At 45.2% G+C, this 17,416-nt stretch overlaps 1 protein-coding gene across 1 annotated transcript; it reads left to right on the top strand.

Moving 5' to 3' along the window:
• The first annotated feature begins 3,558 nt into the window (after window positions 1-3,558).
• Smlr1 (small leucine rich protein 1) lies at window positions 3,559-16,161 on the top strand. The gene is made up of 3 exons (XM_055599316.1): window positions 3,559-3,780; window positions 12,518-12,593; window positions 13,939-16,161. Exons 1-3 carry the CDS (start codon window positions 3,654-3,656, stop codon window positions 14,171-14,173), a joined length of 438 nt encoding a protein of 145 aa, XP_055455291.1. The 5' UTR covers window positions 3,559-3,653; the 3' UTR covers window positions 14,174-16,161.
• The last annotated feature ends 1,255 nt before the right edge of the window (window positions 16,162-17,416 follow it).

Genomic DNA, 17,416 nt, shown 5'->3' with positions numbered 1-17,416 from the left:
TAGATAGATAGATAGATAGATAGATAGATAGATAGATAGATAGATAGGTTGATTGATAGATAGGTTGATTGATAGATTGATTGATAAATGATAGAGAAACTGAAGTGGGTAGTGTGTAATGAACAACACCAGGGTTCCTCTCTGGCCTCCACACACATTGATACACACGATCATGCACACAGGTATCCCTTCTCCTCAGGTACGCACACACGTGAAAAATACAGTTTCTACTTCAAAAGCACTCTGATAAGAATACACAAGTTACCACACACATGCAGGGCCTGGGTTAGCACTTGAGACCACGTGACCACTGAGCCGTCTTCGGCTGCTCACTGTCAGTCTGCTGCAATGGGCATCGTGGACGGGACTTTGTCTTGCCTTTAAATGTTCACAGTGCCCCAACCAGTGCTCCGAAGCCCATGCGAAACCCAGCATAAACATTTGTCACCTTCAAATGTGAATGACAAGGGCCTGTGGGCCTTTTCTTCCAAGTCCAAAAGGCAGAGATAATTCTATTACTTGTGACCTAACACGCTTCCTCATTTCGGAGTTCTTCATTTTGTGCGTACTGTGGCGGTGCTATCAAGTGATAGGACTCTAATTGGCACAGGCTAATAAGCAAAGTTCAGAGGGCCAAGAGCCTGAGGAAGGAACACAGGCTCTCCTGCCCGTACGAACAGACTTAACAAACACTGTGAGAGAATTTCCACTTCGGCAAACTAGCACCCACCTAATGAAACCAAGCGGCATCGCTGGTTTGTTAGCTTTGTTTCTGCCCCTGCTTTTGGAATTGGCTATGTAGCCGCACATAACCGGATGGTCTAGAAAACAGTCCGTGGAGCTCTGGCACCTTCTGCTGATGAACTTGAGAACTGTCCTTGCTGTCCAGCGTGTCACTGCTCTCTCGAGTCACCCTTCATGGCTGAAACTCAGGGAGAATCCAAATCAGGTGACCGGTGACTTCCATAGGTCGGGGATACCTACGGAGACTCTTGGCCAGGTGCCACTAACGGTCCATTGTAGGAGGCGGCACGGCAGTAGTCAGGGATTTCATCCTAAATATCAAAGTCCGGAAATTGTTTGTGCCATGTATCATGTAAGTCAGCAGAGGAAGCATTTGTCACCAAGACGTCAACAGGACAGTTTCATGCCCCATGCGATGTGCTCATCTATGTACACCATTGTGGATTTTTCTAGTTATGTTAACAGTTTTCTAGTTATACAGTTTATAGTTATAGTACATTATGGCTATAATATACTATACACTAGGTATACGCTATAAGATACTTATATATATTATAAGTATAGTATAAGTCAGTCCTCCATGTCAAGGATTATGGTGGCTAATTTTGAGTCTGGTCCTCTGTCTTGAACCCCACATTTCTACCTGGTCCCCACTGGCCAGCTGACTCTTCACCACTTAGACTGTAACACCCACATGATTCTGTCTCTTCCCCACCCAAACCTGCCGCCTTGCCTGGGCCTGGGTCTAAGATTATACCAGTGCTATCTCCTGGCCACCACCATCTCAGGAGCCACACACAACATTATCAATGAGACCACGTTCTCTGATGGAAACCCTAGCTTTGGAGTTTACCAAGGATGTATCATGGGCAAGCCTTTGCCCTTGTTTCTTTAGCTGTAAAGTGAAGTTCTTCTTTATATATTTATCATGAAAATTAAAAGAGATCATAAACACGAAATGTTTGTGTTCAGTCAGACGTAAAGTAGATACTGTGACTATCAGAAGTCCTGGTGAAATCTACCTCTAGCCGCTCAGTTTTTCACTGAGGACTGTTCGTATCTCCCTGTCTCTCTCCCTCCCTTCCCCTCTGTGGTCTTCTGGCTCATATCCATTGCATGTTGAGTCCACACTGAGACTTGCTAAGCCATTGTCATCTCTCCATCTGTTCCTTAAAGGGTTGTCAAATACTGCCTAAACCCGTGCAAGTCTACTGCCAAAGACCTTTGGTGGATCTCCTTTGTCCGATAGCACTGTCCTGAGCAGGGCTGTCAAGAGTCTGTAAGCTCGAGACTTCTTCCCCCAGATTCAATGGCTAACATGCTCTGTCTTACTGCCGCTGTCAACTCTTTGCCTTCTGCAAACCTGACAGGCTTCTGGCTTGAGTGCTTCGGCTATCCAGGGTCTAGACAATGTTATCTTTTTCAGAAACTCAGCTCAGTCCCCTGTGGGATTTAGTCGGTCCCACCCCAGAGCTTTGCTTCTACATGGACTTGCAGCTGACAGTGTTGTTATTCACGCCTGCCTCTTCTCCACGCTCAGCTAAGTCTAGGCATTCAGGTAAGTCTTGCTGAATGGAGCAACATAGAACAGCCATCCTGGCAGCCACCTAACTTCAAACCTGTATGTCTCCAGCTCATGCAGGTCCCTTGAAGAGTGACACTTTATGAATTAGCATCCTGGCTCAGCCTAAAGAGCACCAAAGAGCCGTCTCAACAGAAAGCCCACACTCAACCTCTCCAGTTGAGTTTTTAAGTGAGTTCACAGCTGAGACTGACTGCATGGCCACACTAGGTCCCAGGAGAATGGAGGGGTTGCTGACAGCACTCCTTTACAGTGAAATCCATGATGCTGCCAGCCAGCAGCAGCCTGTAGGGAGGGACAGAGAGAATACACGCCAGGAATAAAGCCCCGAACGTGGCTGCCAATCTCCCTCAGACTTTTCCCAGGTCTCTAGAGATCTTCTGAATAAAGAAATGAGTCTTTTAATTGGCCTTAGCAGTCCGGCGTCTTTGGAAATTTGCCACTAAACTGATACAAGGCAGATCAAAGGTAGTCAACAGATCAGTGTGAACCTTGACATTTGCCAGTTTATTGCCCTTTCTTACCCCAGAAGTCCTGACTTGTCATAACATCCTGCATTCAGGCCCAAGGCAAGTGTGAGCGGACAGCAGGCCTGACTGTGACCTACAGCGGCCAGGAAGAGGCCCTGCTGACATCCATGTTGCCACACGTTTGTGGCTGTTATCTGTGTCGTCCTAGACTGGAAGAGGCGGGGCCGTGACCTTTGCTTTCTTTACCCGACTTGCAGACCAAAGGTTAGGCTCTAGTAGAATTAAATTATTCTAAATAAATAAATAAACGCAACTTCCAGAGAAATACTCAGAGCGGGACCAACCAGGCAGTTTTCACATGTGGCAAGTATGTTGTTTTGTTGGTTTGTTTGTTTGTTTGTTTGTTTCTCAGTATCTGCTACATTAACTGTGCACATTAGTATGAGACCATTAAAGTCATTTTTAGCTCTGAAACTTGGAAAGTAGAGTAAAAGTTCTTTCTGGGTCTGGGACTATATGACGAAGAACACACAGTAAGAGGCAGGTTTGCTTGAAGTCAGACACTTAATCTCAGTTTATCAGGATCATCCCAACTCCTGCCAGACAAATACTCATCTCCAGGATAGTTTGGGAGATTTCCTCTTCCGTTCTCCTACACCCTGTAGCTGGGTTACAGAGTAACCTGACCACAGGTTGCTCCAGAATTCACCCCACTAATAAGCTAGAGCAAAGTCCACAACAGGTTTCATGGAGAAGGGCAGGGCAAAGGCCAGCACACCAGGAAAGCACTACCACAGGCCAGGAGCGAGTGGCCTGCACTGAGCGAGGATCCTGCACCAGCCCGGCTGTGTGGGGCCATGAGCTCAGTGCTTTCGATCTTCTTGCAGGAACTCCCCGGCCCATTCCTAATCCTGGGGATCTTCCTGCCTGTGTCTTTGCTGCTTTTCCTCCTGATTGCCTACTTCAGGATCAAACTGATGGAGGGTAAGTGGGAAGCCCCACAAAGAAGGGTTAGTCCTTGAAACACACCAAAGTCTTCAGGTGCTCTGGGAAGCTGGAGAAATACAGCCTTTCGATGGACGGCTATTTGTCCCCAGTCTCCCCTTAAGATCCTTGATGGATCAGGCAAAGTTTGGTACTTTCAGCTCTACGTTGTGAGGGAGGCAGGGTCTGTCTGCATGCTATAGGGACTCTTTCTCTGTTGTTCCTTGTACGCAGTCAGCCTTGAGTCAGCAAATTGGACATAGGGTTGCTTGTTTTATCTCCTAAGGCAACAGATTCACAAGTATTACACTGTTGGCGCTCTGTATGTATCCCCTATGGACCAGCGTGTGTGTGTGTGTGTGTGTGTGGTGTATGTGTGTGTGTGTGTCATAGCCCTCGTAAAGACAACTGGGTCAGTGGGAGAAGTTAAAGAATTTAGATTAGATGTCCCAGTTGGAAACTCCATTGTACAACCCACAGATCGTATCTCTGCAGCTTCTTTGACAAGACAAAATTTCAAAACCTCATGAATGTATCAAACAGGAAATGAGACACAGAGCAGGTCAAGACAGTGTCATAGTACACCCCCCCCCGCCCCGTGCATGGCTCTGTACACGTGTGTATACCAATGATCATGTACATATGCATGATATGTACGTTTTTCACCCATGAAACTTCCAAGTGTTGCACTGTCGGTGTTTAGACAATGCACAATACTGGATACTGGACCGCAGCAGAAACTTCCCATAAAACCATGGTATTGTTGAAAAAAAAAAAAAAAAAAAAAAAAGACAAAATACACTCAGTGCTTAAGGTGATCGGCAATGGACATTAGAGTCCTGGGTTAAGATTCTTTGCTCCGGTAGAATAGAAATTAAAGGAGCTGGGCTGTGTTTTGAGAGGTGACATGTCGATTTGGTTCTAAGTAAATATTAGATGCTATGAAGGTTAATGCTTATTTTAGTAATAACGCTAGAATTCAACCCGATTCTTAATTTGGGTGGTTTCATATTAAACTACTGAACAAACAAACATGAAAGCTGGCCTTGGCTGCGCACAGCTGCAGTTCTGACACTCAGGGAGCAGAGGCAGGACGCTTGCTACAGCATGAGACCCTGTCCTAAGACAAAGCGAATGGAAAGTCCCTGCTCGTCTACAAAACCTTGCCAAGTTCAAGCAATGCCTTCCTTCCTGCAAGCCATTAAGTAATCACAGACAACAGCTGCCCACAGCAGAACAGCTAGCGACACTCAGAGATGAGACGTAGACACAGGGACCTCCTAGAGGACAGAGACTACCTTACAGAATGGTGCTGTTCTCAGTCCTGACACTACGATCCTTTAATACGGTCCCTCGTGTTGCGGTTATCCCAATCATAGAATAATTTTCACTGCTACTGCATAACTGTAGTTCTGCTACCGTTAAGAGTCATAATGTAAACATCTGTGCTTTCTGATAGTCCTTGGTGACCCCTGTGAGAGGGCAGGCTGACCCCAAAGGGGGTCACTACCCGCAGGTTGAGAACTACTGGTATAGCCTTGCATTTTTGTGTCTCATTTTTATGACCAGCTCTCATGCAGGGTGATTAAGGGACCCATGCAGGAAATCCCTTTCTTTATTAAACCAAACACATTCCCCGTCCCCAAGATCAGTCTTCCTGAAATGCTACACTCAGTTGACTGCTCTCTGATCGCTCGCTCCTGATGATGCAGCCTTGCCAGGCCACGGAGAAAGAGGGTTCAGGCAGTTCTGATGAGACTTAACAAGCTCCGGGCAGATGGCAATAGTGGAGAATTCTCCCTTTCAGTGGACTAGGGGAAGGGGATGGGGGGGAAGAAGGAGGGAGGATGGGACTGGGGGAATTAAGGGAAGGGGCTTCATCAGGATATCTAATGAATAAGTTGTGAAGAAAAAAAAATTTAAAAAAAATTCCCAAACCTCAGAAAAATTCCAAAGCAAAGAAGGAACCGAAAATCAGGACTCTCAAACCCTCACATCGGTATTCCTCCAGTCATGCTCACTGGCTCACTGCATGGGGATACAAACATTTCCATGTAGAAGGCCCCTCACACTTGCTACAGTGACCACTGCCAGGCACAGAAGCCCCGGGTTTCCATTCTAACTGGGAAGTAGAAGAGTAGGTGTCAGCCAAGGACTTGTATCCCAGTTGTAGCCCCCTTCCTCATTCCCTCCCAATTCCACCCTCCCTCCCTCATCTCCTCCCTGCCCCTCTCTAAATCCACTGATAGGGAGGTCTTCCTCCCCTTCCATCTGACGTTAGTTTATCAGGTCTCTTCAGGACTGGCTGCAATGTCCTCCTCTGTGGTCTAGCAAGGCTGCTCCTCCCTCGGGGGTGGGGAGGTCAAAGAGCCAGCCACTGAGTTCATGTCAGAAACAGTCCCTGTTCCCCTTACTAGGGAACCCACTTGAATACTGAGCTACCATGGGCTCCATTTGAGTAGGGGTTCTAGGTTATATCTATGCATGGTCCTTGGTTGGAGAATCAGTCTCATAAAAGACCCCTGTGCCCTGATATATTTGATCCTTGAGGAGCTCTTGTCCCCTCCAGTCTTTCTATCTCCCTGCACTCTGCCCAAGATTTGGTTATGAGTCTCAGCATCTGCGTTGATACCCTGCTAGGTAGAGTCTTTCAGAGGCCCTCTGTAGTAGGCTCCTGTCTTGTTTCTTGTTTTCTCCTACTTCCAATGTCCATCCCATTTGTCTTTCTAAGTAAGGATTGATCCCAGAACCACCAGCCCAGGGGTGACACTACCCACAGTGGGCTGGGCCCTCCTCCATCAAGCACTGGTTAAGAAAATTCCCTACAGCAGCTACTTCATAACGGCAATTTCTCTGCTATTATGAATCATAGTGTAAGTATCTGATGTGCAGGATATCTGATCTGCAACCCCTGTGAGAGGGTTGGTTGACCCCCAAAGGGGTCTCGACCCACAGTTTGAGAACCGCTGCCCTACAGGCTTGCCTACAGTCCAATCTTCTGGAAGCACTTCCTCAGTTGAGGTTCCCTCCTCTCAGACGACTCTAGCTTGTGTCAAGTTGACATACAAACAAGCCAGGACAAGTGCTATTGACCACACTGCTGAGCTCAGAGCTGCCCAATGTGTACATAGCTCTGTGGGTGCTGCATGGTGAGCTCCATCTGTCCCAAGTACGTGCCTGCCTAGGCAAGCTGTCTGGAGATCAAGGCACAATAATTACACACACACACACACACACACACACACACACACACACACACACACACGCAGATGCCTACCTAGGTAAGCTTCTGGAGAGCAAGTCACCAGAACTACACGTGTGTGTGTGTGTGTGTGTGTGTGTGTGTGTGTGTGTACTATATCACTACATTTGCAGCTCAACAGCAGACTGGGAGGTGCTGCTGAAGATATGAGTGGAGGGAAAAGAACAACTAACCCGTCTTCCCCCTTCCTTCTCCCTTTCCCCCTCCAAATGGTATAGGAACTTGTCCTAACTCAGGGTTTTCTCAGGCCACAGATCTGTTCCTTCCCCCTCAAAGCTTTCCCGCTTTGCAACCTAAGACCGAACGCAGGGGCAGTCGCACTGGAAGCCTCCCACCGTGAGTGCCAGTCCGTGGGTGCAGTCCTTTCAACATCGCCAACACTTGCTCCAAGCTCACATCTTACGTCTCCATGGTGACAGGTTGTCAGTCATCTGACGCACATTTGTGAATCTACTTGAGGTAGTTTTCTGCCTCAAGTGAACACCACACACACTGAGTGTTTTTAAAAATGAAACTTATTTCTTATAGTTCTGAAGACTAGGGCGTCCAAGCTCAAATGGCCCCACGAGTGAGGTCCTGAGGCAGCACACAGTAACAGGGCTTCACCTAAAAGACAGATTCAAATTATTATTTTTAGATAACACACTCTCATGATTGATTGATCTATTCAAGAGAATGCAGTTCTGTTCTTTTTTTTTTTTTGTATTTTATTTTTTTTCTTATCAGTTACATTTTATTAACTCTGTATCCCAGCTGTGTCCCGATCCCTCATTCCCTCCCAGTCCCTCCCTCCCTCCCTCATCTCCACCCTGCCCCTTGCCAAGTCTACTGATAGGGGGGACCTCCTCCCCATTCATCTGATCCTGTTTTATCAGGTATCTTCAGGACTGGCTGCAAAGCTCTCCTCTGTGGCCTAACAGGACTGCTCCTCCCTTGGGGGGTGGGGAGGCCAAAGAGCCAGCCATTGAGTTCCTGTTAGAAATAGTCCTTCTTCCCCTCACTATGGGAAACCAATTGGTTACTGAGCTACCACAGGCTACATCTGAGCAGAGGTTCTGGGTTACATTCATACATGGTCCTTGGTTGCATGTCAGTCTCAGAAAAGACCCTGTGCCCAGATATCTTTGGTCCTTGTGGAGCTCCTATCCTTTCCAGTTCTGTTCTTAAACGCCCATCTGGTCCTAGACCCTCACAATGGGGGTGCAATTTCAGTGTTTTGGTGGCAAGTAAATTACAGCACTGTTAGGTATTATGGCTTTCCCAGGCACTGGGACAAACTTTCCCTATAGATTTCTGGGCTCAAGAAATCTAAATGTAAGGTTCTGTACCCTTCCCTTACATTTAAAACGAAAAAAAAATTGCATTGAAAAAATAATCTAACATTGGATATATTAATCTGTGTGTTTCTAATCTTGGTCTCAGGACAAGTTAAGGCTGGACCCTGATCTTTCACTTTAATGTCAAAGCCGAGACCTGTTCCTCTCCTCTAAACACCTAAGGGACACTCCCAGTGATGGACTCTGCCACCTTCTCCATTGTCAACTTCTTCTGCTGGCTCTCAGTAAAGCATGTCCAGGCCACAGGCAAGGCAGGGAAGGAGGCAGGACAGAGGCTGTAGAAGCAGCATTTGTGATAGTGGAACACATCTGTGTATCAGGCACTGAACATGACAAAAGTTCATCCACGACTTGTTGCTTAAGAGCCGTAGTCCTTTCTACGGTCCCTTCCCCGAGGTTGTGCAGGATTACCCCCTCTCCAGTTAAAGGGTAAATTATATTCTTTGGCCCCAGATTAAAACATCACCACTTTGCATGTCTGTTTAGCAGCGTCCACTTCAAAATTGTAAATGTATGGATAAAGTCATATAGTCAGCCTTCTACCCAGAGCTACAAACGTAATCATTCCCGTTTTGTTTCTATAAAGAGGCTGACTGGTGTGCTCACAGAACACTGGAGTCCTACATTCTAGAACAGAAAGCAGCTTGTGTGTTTCCTAGACTGTTGGACAAAGGCAGGACTTCAGGATATGATGGGAAGTGAGTGGGGGCTGTCCTTCAACATTTATCCCGACTCTTCCAACCCTAGAGGTAATGGTGCGTGGAAACTTAATTAGCATGTAGGGAACATCAATTTTCTCACAAAGGAAGAAGGAAAATTCTCTAACTTCCTGCATACCCTATCTTGTCTGTCAGTCGCTTCGAGGAACAGCTCTTGGGGTGGAGGGCTGAGTCTCAAAATTCTCCAGAAACAACCAAATCCTCTGTCACCCACTGCCATGGATATTTTACATATCCTAAGATGCACGTTGTGATTTTTGTTTCTCTCCAATACTCCAGAACCTCTACCTCTGGCATCACCCATCTTCCAAATAATCATCACCACAATCAAGAACAAATCAGACTCTAAAAATACCCAACAGTATCAAAAGCAGTCCCTTCGTTACAGTGTATCTGCTGAATGTCCAAATGTTTAGTTAGATATAAAGTAAGTGAAGCCAACAACTGATAAGGGTGTGGCCTTCAGCAACCTGTACATTATAGAGCAAACGATGTTTTTTTTTTTTTTTTTTTAAAGAGTGTGGCTGAACCCTCTTTCACCCAACCTCATGCATGTGTTTTAGTTCTTTGGGAAGAGTAAAGTGACTTGAGTTAGCAGAGTGAAGTTGTTAAGTCCCCTGACGATGGAGCCAAACCAATTAGCACTTGAGTCTGGAATAAGTTGCCTCTACTCAGTCTTCAAGAGCTTCAGCTTCCTCATCTGTGAAACGGGAATGATAATAGCAGGGCTCAGCTACAGGAATTAGCTGCTACAGATGTGTTCCAAACAATCCCCATTCTGAACAAAAGGCAAACTACTATCGGGACCGCTGGCTTACAAGTCCCAAGATATCAGCCTTTGTGTCATTATAGATATCATCAAAACTGTCTTAGAATAATGACGCTACCCCAGGTGACTCGCCTGGATAGCAATAGAGATGAGCCGCAACTGCCTGGCTCCAAAGCTAGCCTTCTTACCTACACACAATCAAGCATGTCATGGCTCGGCTTTTTGGGACCAGGCAAATAAATTTACTACCAAGTCAAAAGGCAGCTGTGGTAAATCTCTAAATAAGGGAAGAATGTTTACAGAAGCTTTGTGTCAACTGATCTTTTAATATAAAAGAAATATAGATTATTCCCAATGATAGCAATTCTTCGACATAAACATCTATTCCGAGCCAGGGGGATTATTATATTTTCTTCCTTCCTTCCTTCCTTCCTTCCTTCCTTCCTTCCTTCCTTCCTTCCTTCCTTCCTCCCTCCCTCCCTCTCTCACTCTCTCTTTCTTTTTTTCAAGACAGGGTTTCTGTGTTGCCTTGGCTGTCTTGGACTTGCTCTGTACTGTAGACCAAGCTGGCCTTGAACGCACAGAGCTCTGCCTGACTCTGCCTCCCTGTATCCTGGGAATAAAGGTACATGCCACTATGCCCGGCTAACTGGGGAGAATCTTCAGTCATGGCCCAACAGAGAAAATCCTTATTGCTTCCAGAATTTTCCATAAGAAACTTGGATGTTTTGAAAGCCACCTGCTTGATTTCTCTCTACATAGCCTCCTTAGTAGACTCGAGGGATTAAAATGATAGCACAATTGCAAGCTCTTTCTGGAGAGAGGTAAATGACACCAGTTCTTTTCTCTGCAGAGGGCCTGTGGTGGAGAGTTTAGTCCCTGGCTGGGACTAAACTACAACTCACTCAGCAATTCTTCCCTCATCCTCTGTCCGTTCTTTCAGCTCCCTCCCTTCTGTCTCTTATGCAGGCTCCCACTTTCAGCTCTGTGATGTATACTGTAGTCCCTCCTTTAACACACTTCTTATGCAGTTGGAGAAGAAATCACTCCTATTTCAATGAGTTTATAAGCTGTGTGAGACGTCATCTCAAAGACTATCTTTGAAATAGGACCTAATCTATGTGGAAAAGCAGTATAAGCCAGTGGCTGAAAGTGTGGACTCTTAAGGTCAGGCAGCCCGGTACCAAACCCTGAATCCATTCATTTCTATAATCTTGGGGAACACTTTTTCATCACGGTCTTTCTCCCACAAACCAAGAAGTGACCAATTTATGTCACCACAAGAATTAGACAAGTGAACACATGCAAACTTCACAGTGTATCTGGTACTTAACTGCTGAGCAAATATTGACTATTAAATAGTATTGTGGGTGAGTATCCTGGGGCATGTTCTCACCTAAGAATATAGAGCATTCCCTAAGGGTGATAATGTGGGGTCTTGGCAGGATCTGAGCCAGGTAAGAAATGTTTTTCAGGTGCAAGACAGTGGGTTGATGGCGTAGCTTGATGTGAGTACCAAGAATATTGTCAAGGTCAGTTCCATAAGCATGGCATTAGGCATCAATGTGGGTGGCTGTCAGGAACAAGTGTTGTTTGTTTTGGTTTTGTTTGGTGGTGGTGGTGGTGAGGTACCAGGGGCATCTACAGGATGTATATTTAGACCTTAATAGAGATCTCAAAAGTTAAAACCGAATTTGGTTACTGACAGACATCCTAGCTGAAGACACATGAGCAGTGGAAAGGCTGGATGAAGGGAAGCAGGTGGGAGTGGGCCAGTGATGGCAGTGGGGGGGGGGGGGGGGGGGCTGTGTGGATGCTAGAGAGAGAAAACTGAGGATCAGGGAATGCCACTAGCTTTACTAAATAAGAGTTAAGTAGGGAACCACTAAGATTTTTATTATTTTAGCAGAGCCGTTTTAGCTAATGTAATGTTTTTAAGACATTAAGGAAGTCATAGTCTCTGAGAAGTTGAAAGAATTGCCAGGACAAGATGCTAAAAGCTTAATGTCCAATGGTAAAACAGAGGAGGCGACTTGTCTAAGGATGACATCGTTCCAAGTGTCTTTTGGGAAAGGGGAAAGGACAGAAACCTTGTTTTTCTAATTCCTGTATCCCCAATTCCTGCCGACACCCATGACTGATGGAGGTTTACTGAATATGAAAATCCAAATGTCTGCTAAATAAGATACTTGCATGTTTATGATCTTTAATACAGTGGCCATCCATCCTAACTGGGGACGTTCTTCAGAAGTGACTGAGGAGGGCCAGAGAGAGGGGTCAGTGTGTAAAGGTTCTTGCCACCAAGCCTGATGACCTGAGATCGGTCCTTGGGACCCAAATGGTTGAAGGTGAGAACAGACTCATCCAAGCTGCCCTCTGACTCAACATATATCATACCATATTCATGGTTACACAAAGAGAGAGAGAGAGAGAGAGAGAGAGAGAGAGAGAGAGCCAGAGACCGACAGACAGACACACAGAGAATAAGGTAATATTTTTAAGGAAGCTGAAGAGGAGAGATCCTGCAACAGGGACATGGTCTTCTGTAACCCACAGGGTAGCCAGTCCCAAATACTGGCCAGTAGCTTCAAATAGTACAAGAGGTTCAAGGCACTGTTGCCTCTGGATTAACCAATGTTTTCCCTTTCAGTTGATGAAGAATCAACCCAGATTTCCACTCGCCAGAACAAGTATGGTTCTTCCCTACATAGAAGAATGAGACAAAGGTGAGCATTGGGATCACTCAGCGGACAAAGCACCATGAATTTCTAAAGGTTGTGGAGCAATGGTGGACAGAACCCCAGGGAAAGGAGAAAGAACAGTGAATGCGTCAGCTGCTATCAGAGGACTTGTGTGTGATCCAGCACTAATGGCACTCCCTCAGAAAGTACCAGGACCTTAAGCTTTTCTGTAATATGCTCAATGCATCGGGCGCAGCATGAGCATCCTTTATTGTGACTGCTTATTTACTTTAGAGGGACTATTTTTAAAATAAAATTCCTAGATCTCATCATATCACTCTATAATTTTCCCTTTAAGAGTAAGGAAACCCTGAGAGAAATCAAACAAAGAGCAGAAGATGGTGGATGCCTTGAGGGGAGCCCTTCAGATGCTCTCCCTTTACAAGAGTCCTTCCATTTGGCCCTCTAGCCAGTCTGAAATATGGGACTTTCAGACAGCACTCAAGGCCCGACTTTGTGTCTCTCCTTCTCCCAACTGCTTTCTTAAGCCGTCTCTGTGGCAGGCTGCAGCCAACAAGTGAAATCTCAGCATATTGGTCGCTCACCAACATGGCTCTCCGCACGATGGCGATATCAATAAGGTGATACCTGCGGAAGGAAGCCAAATGTGCATCAATCCCCCAGAATAATTCAAGGTTTTTTGTTTGTTTGTTTTTTAGTAAAACCCAAACACTAGGAACTGTTTCTAAATAGAAAGTCAACGATTCACTAGCAGAACTGTTACCATTTCGTTGGCTCTAAAGAACATAACAGAAAAAGGACCATTTAATTCATGCTGGCAGATAATTATGCTTACTGAGCTCTCCCTATTTTTCTAGTTAATGGCAACAAAACGTTCAGCACTCCCCAAGTCTAGCTAAATTCCAACCTTTGCACATGATTCCATGGTTCTTTGAGTGGTTTTATGAAACAGCCAGTGTGGTCTTTTTTTTCTCACCAATTTTGGTAGTGACAGTCATCCAAGACTGTAATGATCAAAAGCCAGAATGTCTTGATCAAAAGCCAGAATGTCTCACTGCATCCTGGTATTTCCTGCTTTCTCCTTTCAGCCGAACCCTGGAATTCTTCAGTCTTCCAGTGAGCTTTCTGTTGGCTCTCAGTTCAACTGAAAGCACTATTTTCTCCACTTTAACAGCACTCAATTCTATGGAGAATGTGCGCTGGGCCTCCAAGAGTTGGGTAATTTCTAAGTGTTCATGCCATATGGAAGAAATAACACAATTCTTTCTGTTCTGGGAAGGATCTCCTTTTAGCCCCTGTAGTGGAAGGCAGTGTGAAAGGACATGGCAGAGTCCCATGGCTGAGCATCGGTGTCCTCCCTCTTCCCCAGAAACAGGAACTTCAGAAGTCTGAGCTTGGGCTCTGGTGGAGGCCTGACTGCCATGCTAACAGATGAGCTTGGAACATGCGTGTTTTGTACAGTAAGCATAAAACACATTATTAAAGAATGGCTTTGTGTTGCTGAACACAGCAAGAGCAAAGAATTGACAAAACTGGATGCATGTGTTTTTCTAAGGACATTCATGTTAGCCGTGTGTCAAGGAAAGTCTCAAGGGTGTCATTAACGACTCAGTGAAGACCCCACTAAGAACTTTACCAAATCTGCTGTCAAGGCCAGTCAGCAGCTGCAGAGTCCCACCTTTGCTCTTCGAATGCACAACTGTCAGGTTAGACCTCATTGGGTCATCAATGCCTCCACTAGCTTCTAGCCCAGGCCACAGCCTCCTTCCGGCACTCTAGTCAATCCCAGCCCACCCTCTCCCCAGGGAGCCACATCTGTTCCCACAACCCTGAACTTTTCACCACAGCAGCTCCTAATCACCTGTTCCCCACCCCCAATCTTGTCGCTCACGCTACCTTCTACTATCTAAGAGATTTATCCAGCAGAGGTTTAAATGTTTCTAGCTCCACTCCTTCAATAGAACACTACAACGGGCACTTTACAAAGACCTTCACATGGCTCTTAGTAGTCAATGGAAATAACTACAAATTGTTATAGAGCTACGAAAGCTTTTTCTGTGTGTGTTGGGGGGGGGGAGGCAAGCTCTCTTTATGTATGTGGTCTAGAAATCACAGAGGATGGCTTTGAACTCATCATCTTTCTGCCTCAGTCCCATGAAGTGCCAGGACTGCGGGTAAATATCACCACACCCAGCTTTAAGGCTGCATTGGTAACTTGGTAGTTTGGTGTTGCCCAAGATGGTCCTTCAAAGACTTCCCAAAATGGCCACTCCACATCTCGCATCTAGCTGGTAGCTATGGAGGTGTACAATTCATGTCCTCCAAGACAGTATTCGCAATCTCTTAGCCATAGGTAGTAACTAATCTAAGGATTTCAGTGCTTTCTGGTAGCAATGGGATAGTCGACAACAAATTTTTCTTGAAATCCTAAGCTTTCTGGCAAAAGTGTATCTCAGAAGTCAGAATTTACATGTCAGAAATTGGAAACGTTAAACACACTTCAGAGTGAACCTTTCAAAGCATGCTCTGAAAGACTGTGCTTGAATTTCCAATATCCCCCACAGTTCCTGTGTTCAGCACTCGGCCCCCAATTTTATCTTGAGGCTATGGGTAGAGCCTTTAGGAGGCAGGCCCTGGTTGGCAGAAGTGGAACAGTATAGGTGGGGCTTTGAAAGTTATACCTGTTTATGGCCCCTGCCCTGCATGTTCTGCTTCCTATTTTGTGTGTTAGATGATTCTGCCACCTGCTCCCTGTGCCTCCCAAACTGTGATGGACTGGAACCTATGAGCCAGTAAGACACAACAAACTCCCCTCCTTTAGGTCCTGAATTATTGTTGGTAGGTTACGGTGCAGGTCCTAGCATGAACGGTCTGAAGTGAACGGAGAAGGAAGCACACTAAGATTTTTATTTACAACTATGAAGACCAAGGATGTAAAGATGTTCTACTTAAAAACCCCAAATTTGCCTCCTGAAACTCTGATCCACCTTCCTACTTACCCTGCCACTTGGCCGAGTTTACCAAGTGACAAGATGAAGACATTCTGAGGATGCCTTTAGTAAGAAGCACCAAGTGTTTAAGAAGACAGTCTTTATTGATGCTCCCGAAAAGGGTAATTAGCAATATTGCTCCAAGTGGTTCTTTGGACTCTGCTTCTCTAAAATGTTCCAGGCTGCTCCGGGATCCCTGTTCGTGCTGCCTCAGCAGAATAAAACAGAGCCCATGGACTGACTGTACTGCCTTGCCCATGGGTGCTGTAGAGACACTTTCCACCATTGCTATGGACACACATACATAAGAATTCTTCTCCATCACTGCCAGAGGAAGACCAATCGATACTTTTTAAATGGGATCCACACATACTAACTTTGTCATGGAAAGCACATTTGGTCTCATAATATCCCCAAGGCTTGGCTAGCGGAGACAGGCTTCCTCCATAGTTGTTTTTACAATTATAGAGAACGTGAGAAAGGCCTTTCACAAGTTGGGAGATAATTTAGTGGAACAGATCTCAAAGAAGACAGTTTTGCAAATTATATTTCCTGTGCTCATTTTAAATGACTACATAAAGAAATTCTATATCACATTTCAAGATGATTGTACTCTGTTGACCATTTTTCTATATAATATTTAAAAGACTAAGCCCATAATGTGGTATGCTGTGGTGAAAGCTTCCAGCAAGCCGTTTCAATCCCACTTCGATGCAATCCCTCAGCAGCGTGCTCCATCTGCTACGTGCACACACAGCGGACATAAAATCAAGTAGGACACGAAGCACAGCCGCAAGGCACAAACGGTGCAGCTGAAGTACTCCCTGAAAGCGCACAGGGAGAAGACACATCTATCTTGCCCAATTCAAACCAACCAGGAGCACCATTTAACCAGGTGCAAAGAATTCCACAACTTCCACCATGTCAGATAACTGATGCTGACAGAAGTAACAACTTAACGACTCTTAAAATGCGATTCTTTTTTATTATTTTTAAATATTAGTAGTTTTGCAAAAGACTAGATTTCCTGATGGAAAAATAGCACTTCAGTTTATTTAATGTTTATGAAAAGAGAAGTGACACGTTTATAGAATAAACAAACTTTTATTTTATAACAGTATTACATAAAGCAAAATATCATTTAATACAACTTGAAGCTGCTATAAATCTAATCTGGCATCATAACTATACATAGAGTCAAAAGCAAATGAGAAAAATGTTCAATACAGTTAATAAGCCCTATCAGGTCTCTGTGTCAGCTTTACATGGTATCGCTTTCTTACAACCAACAACATCCTCACCACTGTCCCTACCCTCTTCTCCCCAGCATCTTCAAACCTGTGAGTCATCAAACTATCTCAGTGATACACCTCATTGGTAACAAAGGTCAGTTTTACATGGAGACAGGAAGTTTCATACAAAGCAAGTGCTCTGCTCAAGTGTTCAGACAACGGGAGATACTGAGATTGGGAAGGATAAGAAAGCAAGCACTATGGCTTGAAGCTGCCTGGTTCTCTTTTAGTGGTAAAAGGGAAGGGCACATTCCCTGCATCTCCTCCTGCTCTGGAGCGCTGTGGCAAAGCATATGTCTGAGAAGTACTACACTGTGGGGCCGTGTCTCTCAACACAGTGCGTGGTCAGTGAGCTTCGTAATTCTCCAGTCCGGAGAGTCTCTGACTCTACCAAGTACAAAGTCACAGGACTGGAAAGTCAAAGGGATCGATATAAAAACCATCTGTAGTGAAATGCCCAAACATTAGAAAAATTTCAAGATGTAAGAAATGCTTTTAATTGGTATTAATATGATCTCATGCAGTATACTTAACTGCAATCTGAAAACTGTAAATATTGACTGTA

This window comes from Psammomys obesus, unplaced genomic scaffold, assembly GCF_907164565.1.
Source record: "Psammomys obesus unplaced genomic scaffold, mPsaObe1.curated_primary_1811, whole genome shotgun sequence".
In the NCBI taxonomy this organism is placed as follows: domain Eukaryota; kingdom Metazoa; phylum Chordata; class Mammalia; order Rodentia; family Muridae; genus Psammomys; species Psammomys obesus.
The sequence above is the reverse complement of the archived record's forward strand: the minus strand, read 5'-3'. Positions and strand labels throughout refer to the sequence as shown.

Bases quoted from the DNA above. Each gene is read 5' to 3' on its own strand.
- Smlr1 (XM_055599316.1), top strand. From the start codon at position 3,654: ATGAGCTCAGTGCTTTCGATCTTCTTGCAGGAACTCCCCGGCCCATTC. The intron at 3,781-12,517 runs GTAAGTGGGAAG...TTTCCCTTTCAG, and splicing joins CAGGATCAAACTGATGGAGG to TTGATGAAGAATCAACCCAG. The intron at 12,594-13,938 runs GTGAGCATTGGG...CCTCTTCCCCAG, and splicing joins CATAGAAGAATGAGACAAAG to AAACAGGAACTTCAGAAGTC.